The 8,569-nt window shown below is 40.8% G+C and overlaps 1 protein-coding gene across 1 annotated transcript; it reads right to left on the reverse strand.

Annotated features, from left to right (window-relative positions):
• Positions 1–2,930: 2,930 nt before the first annotated feature.
• EAPP (E2F-associated phosphoprotein) lies at positions 2,931–8,160 on the reverse strand (the record flags this gene model as incomplete). The annotated part of the gene is made up of 5 exons (XM_009574533.1): positions 2,931–3,541; positions 5,080–5,199; positions 6,069–6,192; positions 6,554–6,652; positions 7,979–8,160. Coding segments are annotated over 5 exons (790 nt in total), but the record flags the coding sequence as incomplete, so codon positions are not given.
• Positions 8,161–8,569: the final 409 nt, after the last annotated feature.

The following is an 8,569-nucleotide window of genomic DNA, read 5'->3' on the forward strand; positions in this document are numbered from 1 at the left end:
CTCTGCTCGGCAGGGCCCGCGGGCCGTGCGGCAAAAATGCTCTGCGGGAGTCTTCAGTGGCTTCAGTTGTCCGAGGGGCAAGCCCAGTCAGAAACATGGCTCAGGTAAATGAGACCTTAACATCGGCAACTCTGACTAGATTAATCCCGTATGAATGGGAAAAATAAAGAGGCGATAGACCAACTGTTTACTGTAACTGTTGCTAACTTGGCACTTCCCTAAGGCACTTGGGGCTGGAAACCAGAGGGTGCGGGACACCCCTGCCCTGAGTGCTAATTGACCTAAGGTAAGGAGAAATTCCCAGAGGTTGGCCTGGAACTGCACGATTAGAAAGGCCATTGGCAGTTTATGCTGGCAATCTAGTTGAGAAGGCACTCGTTGAAAGTCTGCTGGAAGCGGTGGTAATCAGGCACCATGACTAAGTGCAGCATGAGCTGCAACCACTAGGCACCGGGGCCAGGCCGCCAGCCGGGACCTCACATGCCGAGTGTGCACACCATAGATTAGAAACTGGTTATTGACCCACTATACTCGCCCTGCTTAGTAAATCAATTTGCAATTATGTCACTGAGCAGAGTGATTCTGTTCTTGCAGCCACCCCGCCCCTACCTTCACCTGTGCTGTACAATCAAAAACAAAGAAATACAGGAGGATGCACATGTAAGTTACTTACATAGCTGCAAAATACAACTACAGCACCAGGAGATAACTGTGAAAAAGAAAACCAGCTGGCAGAGAAAACTGAATACTGTACTAGTTTGTGTGACAGAATCTGCAAAGGAATTTAATTCAACCAGATGACATTTAGACACACTTTATCTATGCCGATTTATTTCAGCACAAGAAGAAGAAATGAGAGTATTCACATGATTAATACCCCCACACCGCTGGCTACAGGAGCTGTTTTCCCTGTCCAAGACCACTGTTGCTTGTTGCAATTGCTGCTGGAGGAGTCTTGTGTTGGTGTTGCTGCTTGAAAAAGTGGCGGTAATCATGAAAGCTTCCTTTCTATATAAACACATACAAAGTCCAAGGACAAGTGGGGTAATTCAGCGCAGCTAAAGCATTACTCCCATTCAAAGCTGCAGGAACATTATCAATATGGGGCAAACGAGTCCCAGCCCCACCTGCTCCAATGCTTCCTAAGAAGCAGCTCTGCAATTAAAGTGATAGGGCAAGCAAGAAGCAGCAGCAAGAAAGTACCTGAGATGAGAGGAAAGGTAATGTTGAGGCATGCCAGCTTCAAAATCTCCTGCTACATCTGCCCAAACCCACCAGGTGGTGCCCAGGCCCCTTACACCTTTTCAGTATGGTGCATACTCATGAGACACTTTTTTTGCTAGTTAGCCCCTTAAGAAAATTGACTATACTCCTCTGAACAGTTTCCCCTCCTTCGCCAGCTCCATTCTACCTCTGCTTAGGGACTGCCATCACCTATTGTTCCTCCTGCTGCCACCTGCATTGACACTTGAGCCCTTGAACTACACTCCCGCATGCTCATGTTTCCAGTAGCTCAGTGCAAAGACCCTTAACCTGGTGCTACACAGAGCCTTCGCGCTTCACCTGGAATGTGAAGACAGCTGCATTGAGGCCAGCATGCCCCACAGCAAAGGCTATATCCTCCATCACATCTGCTCCTCCACACTTCTACTAAGAAGAAACAGTTCTTTGTATGTTCCATGTTTTCCATATACACCTCCTGGCTCATGGCACACAGTAACAATCTATCCCACTTTAGATGATCCCATAGCTATCAATATGCAAGTCAGACACTCCACTGATCAGTCTGACTGTAGGTAGCAAAGACGAGATTGAGATCTTATCTCAGGCAGATCCCAAGCCTGGAAACAAGTATGGCTCAATGTTCATCGTAGGTTGCACGTGCAGAGGAAGGCATACCGTGCTAACCAACCAGGCGTTCAGCAGCTGCCTCAGCAGTTCTCTACTTCATCAAGCAGAGGTTAAGTTTCTGCTGACTTGAAAACAGGAAGTCAGTGTTCTCTTCATGTAATCCTGACAGAAGAACCAATGTATTTTTTTCTTCCTAATCTCACATAACACTGTGTAGAATGATTGTGTGTAGTTTAGTAAAATACAGCACCAGGGACTACAAAAGGTAACCAAAGAGTCACAAGATTTTATTATCATCTAAGGCACAAAAGAAGTATGTTCTTCAGGTTCCTACCTCCTAAGTTTAAATATTTCTGACAATTCCTCAAAGCACATATAACAAATTATTCCTAATACTAGTAAAAGAAAAAGCATAAAGATGAGATTTTTTTCAGACAGACCCTTGTTCAAAGTGAAGTGTTAAAAAGTATCAGGCTATAAAGAGGAGACGTTGCTTACTAATAAAAAACAAGAGTTCACCTCTTGGGAGCATGCCTGGAGGAAGAGAGGGAAGGATCCATTGCTAACATTGCAGTGGCTTCATGGACTAAGCAAGAAGTCTAAATATCAAGTAGCAGAAACTCTTTATGCTTCAATAAAGAAGCTGTAAAAGTACTAAAGAAACAGAAAAAGCATACAAACTACTGCTATGGTAATAGATCTGACCATAAATTTCTTCTTAAAATGTGTCATCGTAAGGAAAAAGGACAACAGAAAAAAAGTCCAGTATTTTCTTCATATATTTACATTAAAAACTCTTAACTGTATTACTAAGCATCGATATGTTGATTTAAATGATCCATGCCAGAATGATCCATGCCAGCAAACTCGATACAAGCTAATCTTCCACTCTGTATAAATAAAAATTTCCATTTTAGAGATCTTAATGGGCCAAAAATCCAAATATAATGACAATTCCTTCTTTATCAAACCTACCAGTGTGCAAATCTACCAAGAATACCAGCCTAAAGAAGCCCAACATCCCAACTGAGAGTTGTTTACCACATACCATAGAAATGACCAATGCAGCTATGGAGAACCAGTTACTATACAGTATTTATTCTAAGCAGCAGTTCTAATACATATTGAGATAATGGATAGCATATATACAGGGAATGATCATAATAAACAGATCTTACATTATATTTACAAAATTGTAAATCCTCAGTGATGCAACCACCTGACAGTGTGAAAGAATATTGCTCTCAAATGCACGCAGTTAACTGTATTCCTTTTGTAAACTTTGCAAAAATCCAACCATTATAAAGTTCTCCAACAAAAATGTACATTTAAAAGACCATATTTAAAAAAGGCTAGCATGCCTGCATTTCTGATACTTCACACAGTCTTAAACAGTGCAGGATTTTTTTCCCCTGCTTTTGCACATTAGCAGTGGCTGGCTAGAACATTGAAGAAGTGAAAAACTTCATCTTTATCCATTACTGCCACTTCAGTTGAGCATTCAGTACATAATACGGGATGATACACTTCCTCTTCTTCTTGATTTGATTGTATAGAGGTAGTTTCTTTGCTGTGCTTCATTTTCTTACTTCTTTTCTTTGGTTTCTTTCTGTATTTCAGAATTTCCTCTTTGTTAACAACGCAGTTCATCACAAACATTGCTCTATACTGTGTTTTGTAAGATTCATGTCTATGGAGAAGGGGAGAAAATGCAAGTCATACCACTGGTAAAACTCTGCTTCCAAGAAATCAGTTACCGTCACTGGAAATGGGATTCAAGATAGGAAGTACCATGCCAAAGGGCTGAAAGCCAAATAAATATGAGGTTTTATAAACAGAACAAAAGTCACAACTACAAAAATCATAAAAAAATAGAATTGTAGCCATCTGTCTTGTTTTTAAGGCGTTTTTAAAAACACGCTGGTTCTGGCCAAAATAAACACCCCGGAGTACAATGGTATCAGTACTACAGAATTATGCATTGCTACATATAGCTAATGATAGGGAAAAGATCATAAAGTTGTGAGTGCAAATGACTCAAATACTGGCATTTATATCCTAAAATGTCTTGCAAGCCTGAAATTCCTTATTTATAAATAACAAACATTGACACATCATGCTTGAAAAAGCACATCTATAAGAAAATATAAAATGTATTTTCAGCTGTCATCAGTATAACAACCGTATAGCTGGAGTACGTAGCAAAATTCAGGGCTGCAGTTCAATTCAATTCAACACAGCGTCCCTCAGGCTGCAGTTTTACAGCAGCCTCAACCAACATAACAGGTGGCTGCAGAAGTCCTATCTCGACTTCTGCTGGCTTTACTGCTTGTATAATTCTGTGCTGAGCTATTTCAGTTTATTAAAACAACAAAAGACCAGTCTGACAATAAAAATGGACAGTTTTCTGCCAGCTTGGCAAACTGAAATACTTAACTATAGAACAGGGTCAAGGAATACCATAGCCAGCAAAGGGAAGAGAGCGAGAAACAGTACTCGGTACTTAGATGATTTTAGGCTGCTGTGGAATTTCATCCTCAATCACCAAAAGCACTCAATAAATGAGAGGTAGTTTATTCCTCATTTCACAAGATTTCTTTCTCCTTTATTCCCAGTTCAAGAGTCCTTTCCTTAGCACAGGTTAGCAGTACTAACTAGGTTTGCAGTGCAGTCAGATACTGGAGAGCTGCAAAACACACTACAGATTCTCATCTAAATGCTTTCCAGGCACTTTTTAATATAACTATACTCAAAATCGCAACTGCTAAAACTCAAACCAAGTAGGAATATACTATCTTGATTTTGCTTAATCCTCCCCTAAACAGGCACTTTCACACAAAAATAATAGTTAACCTGGAATAATTCTATGCCTCTAAACATCAAGCCAACATATTTTTCAAAAAAAACCCAAAAAACATCACCCATAACTCACTCTGAACTTCTTGTTTAGTCTCCATGTAGTATTTTTTTTTTATAGTTTACCTTCTCCACTGTGCTAAAGTTCTACCTTGTTCTTCCTCATCTCCATGTTACAGGTTAAGCTGATCATCATTCTTACAAACTACCATTCACCCCTAGATCTGATTCACATATACCTGCCTCCTCTTGCATTAGCTCCACCTCGCAAGACAGACTTGATCAAATCAATTGATCAAATTGAATACACTAAAAATACAACTGACCAAAAAAAAGACATTCCAAAAAGACCCCTTACTGTTCACCACTTACCTCTGACAGTCCAGGCATAACGTCGTCATGCAAGCAGGGCAATTCAAAACAGCATCACTATTTGGAACAGCTGAAGGTTTTGCCTGCTGCTGCTGCGGCACTCTTCTTTGATTACGGTACCTACCAATTCAAGAAAGGAGGAAGGAGAGACAAAAAGTGAAATTACGTGCCCTTGTTGTCAGATATATCAATTCAACTTCGAAACCTTTTTTATGGTAAAATACACCAATAAATGTTTGGCTCCTTCTGGACACGTTTTCCACTAACTCAAAGCACATAAATAAATACACTGGGGGAAAAAACACACACCAGTATCTTCATTTACTTCGTACAAAGGATTCTTATCTGGTGAAACAAATACATCTAGCATGAGAATTTGTGCCTAATAACCCCCTCCTCTGATGAGGCAGTTGTCTCAAATGCAATCTCAGCAGGCAACATGCATTAATGTTATCCTTTTCAACACATTTACATGGAGAATTTTACTTCTGCTGCAGCAATCATTTTTCTCCTTCACCCATCAAAAAATTCTCAGTAAAACAGCTTTGTGCTGTTCCTATTTTATCTGACCATTTTGTGGCTTGCTAAATTCAAAGTTTTCCAAAACCATAAATACAATATTTAGCAGGAACGGGTATTAATTTAGCAATCAAAGTATCATAGGGCATTAAAAATCGAAATTAGCAAATCTTACAACCTTTTCATCCACAATATGGTTGTTTAGATGAGATCTACAGACAAAACTGGCTTACCGAACTAGGAAGTTTTCATTTTAAAAAACTGCAAGTTTTTGAATTGTGTCATTTTGAAGACTCAACTTCCATTACATACACGTAAAAATTTTACAGGCTTTTAAATTTCTATGCTGTAAATTCTAAAAAAAAAAAAAACTTTCATTACATAGACTTCTTCTCTATATTCACCGTTTTCATTTAAATTTTTCATTTTATGTTAAGCATCCTACAATTCAAATATTTATGGTCTCTTACCCCCTCCTCTGTGTGTCTACCCACTCTTGGTCTCGACTGTCTTCTTCTGGGTCATATAGCAATTCATCATTGGAAAGAATCCGACGCTGCTGATGTTTTCTGTTTTTCCGGACATCCTGTGTAACTGGAAAGATTTGTGCATGCACATGTTACATCCATCAGATATATGATAATTCTCCGCTTAGATAATCAAAATACCAGTTTTTCAGTTTTCTTTTTCCATACTCGCAATAAATCTAAACTAAAACATAAAGGTCTAGCACATCTCTCCTCCAAATGCACCACCCCAAAGCATTAATGCGCCTTACATACATTGGGATACATCACAAAGTTGCGGGAACTACATTGAGACGATATAGGCTGGTAATTCCCCCCCAAAAGGCCGCCTTCAGGAACAGCCCTTTGATCCCCCCCCAAGAGGACTCTACAGGATCTGAGAGTGCTACTGTAAAGGTGTCCTCTCTCTCCCTTCCTCAGCCATTTACCTATTTTATCTTCATCCTCTGAATCAGAATCAAAGTAAATGTCGTCATAGTATTTTGAAGTGGTGGCAGGTCCAGTCTGCCCACTACTTGAGGAAGTACCTATGTGTGACATTAGAGAGAGAAGTGGTAAGAACACCACACCAAAAGGACAGCAACCATACAGCCCAGAACAAACCTTCGTTTTCAAGTTACTCTGTCCAGAAGTGCTCTGCTTTATCTGGGTGTGTTAAGTAACAGCTCTCCCAATTTATTCCCACATCCTGATCATCCACATCGCTTGTGTTATTTCACTTACAGCTGCTCTCTCAGAGCAAAGCTGCTCACTCCCTCTGAGATGAACCTCAGGTACAGTTCAAAGGAAAGTTTCTCCCTTAGGCATATGCCTGCCTCTGCCCTATATAATCCACACAATCTCAGACACTCCATAAACGTTCAGTCATGCGAAAGAAATACAGGTGTGGCACGCTGTTTCACAATGTATTACAATAAAATTCACTAAAAAAATCCCCAAAAATTTCAGGGCCACAGAAGTTCAAAAAAGATGAATTGCCAAGCACATCTGTCACAGCCAGTCTACACCAAAAATCCTATTCTGATGCTGGACGGATGTGGTGGTATTACTACCGCTACACCTTCTTAACTGCACAACTAAAACCTACAGACCAGATTTGCCCACTACCACAAATAAAACTATTAAACTTGCTGAATGCAGAGTCAAGTCCCTACGTTAAAATGAACACTACGCTGATTCTCCAGGAAATTAAGAACATTTTACTAGGTGTTTTGTAATAGGCAAAAAGAACATATGCTTTTCAAATGCCAAAGCAATCCATCTCTTGCACCCATAGTACACAAACACCAGAACAGATATCTCTTTAGTACAGTTTTACTATTTGATGTAACATGTAATTATAAGCAGGTAAGGGAGGGAGAGATTAATATTTTTCCTGACTTTTTCCCCCAGCTGATTTGGGATCTCAGTCTACCATGTGCTACTCCTTTCTTCAAGAAAGGGCTCCAGATGTTGATTGCATCCGGAGCCACTAGACAAAGTACAAGAGACCGCAACTGGCTCAAGAGGCTTCTAAATACATGTGAAAGAACAACTTAAAACAGAAGTTATAGAGATATTGGAAAAAAGGGGACTGATCCAACAGAGAGAAATCATATTAAAGCAGGAAATCAGAAGTTCAGAAACACCAAAATCGAAGTCTTAGAAAGATGAAACAGAGGCATTCACTGAAGTGGCACCTGGTGACCATTTCTGCAGATCAGCCATTTTAAGATTTTCTGTAGGCTTCAAACAGCACTCGACTGTCACTACACACACCACTAGCCACAAGAATAATACATTAACTTCACATCTTAAATGGACACCACTTAACTCATGATTTCATATCCAAGCAGATGTTAAGTGTGATTTACCCATTTCTGGTGATTTCCATTTGCCTTCCATAGTCCTCATGGTGGTGTTCAGTTCCGCTTCCATCTCCTTTTGGAACTCATCGTCACTGGAAGACTCGCTCTCCCCAGTCAGGCACTCCCGTATCAGCTTCCGCTTCTGGTCAGGAGTGCCGTGTAAGAGCACATCCACCTCATCCTCTGAGCTACAAATATTTAAGCGTTACACACCTAATTACAATAACTAGCTTAAAACATTGACCGAGTCATTTGGAGAACGAACATCTGAATTGTGTGGGTGCACCAGGAAGCACTTATTCGTGTGTTTATGGGAAATGTATTTATTAAAATGTTTTATTAGCTTGTTGGTGTGAAAACTCTGGTTTTAATGCAAAGGAGCTTCAGCGGGCCGGCTGCGGCCTCCTGCGAGGCCTCTGCAGCGCTGGTCAGCGAGCCTCCCTGCAGGGGCAGGACCCGTTTACACACTGGTACTTGCAGGGCTAGAAATGTAAATACTCCGGTTTCAAGGGAGAAGATCGCCGCGGCTGTTGCGAAGCGATCCTCCCGCAACCGCCCGGCCGGCACACCGCGGCCCTGCCCGGCGCCCGGGCCCTG

The sequence above is a fragment of the Fulmarus glacialis genome, unplaced genomic scaffold, assembly GCF_000690835.1.
Source record: "Fulmarus glacialis isolate BGI_N327 unplaced genomic scaffold, ASM69083v1 Scaffold43743, whole genome shotgun sequence".
Lineage (NCBI taxonomy): Eukaryota > Metazoa > Chordata > Aves > Procellariiformes > Procellariidae > Fulmarus > Fulmarus glacialis.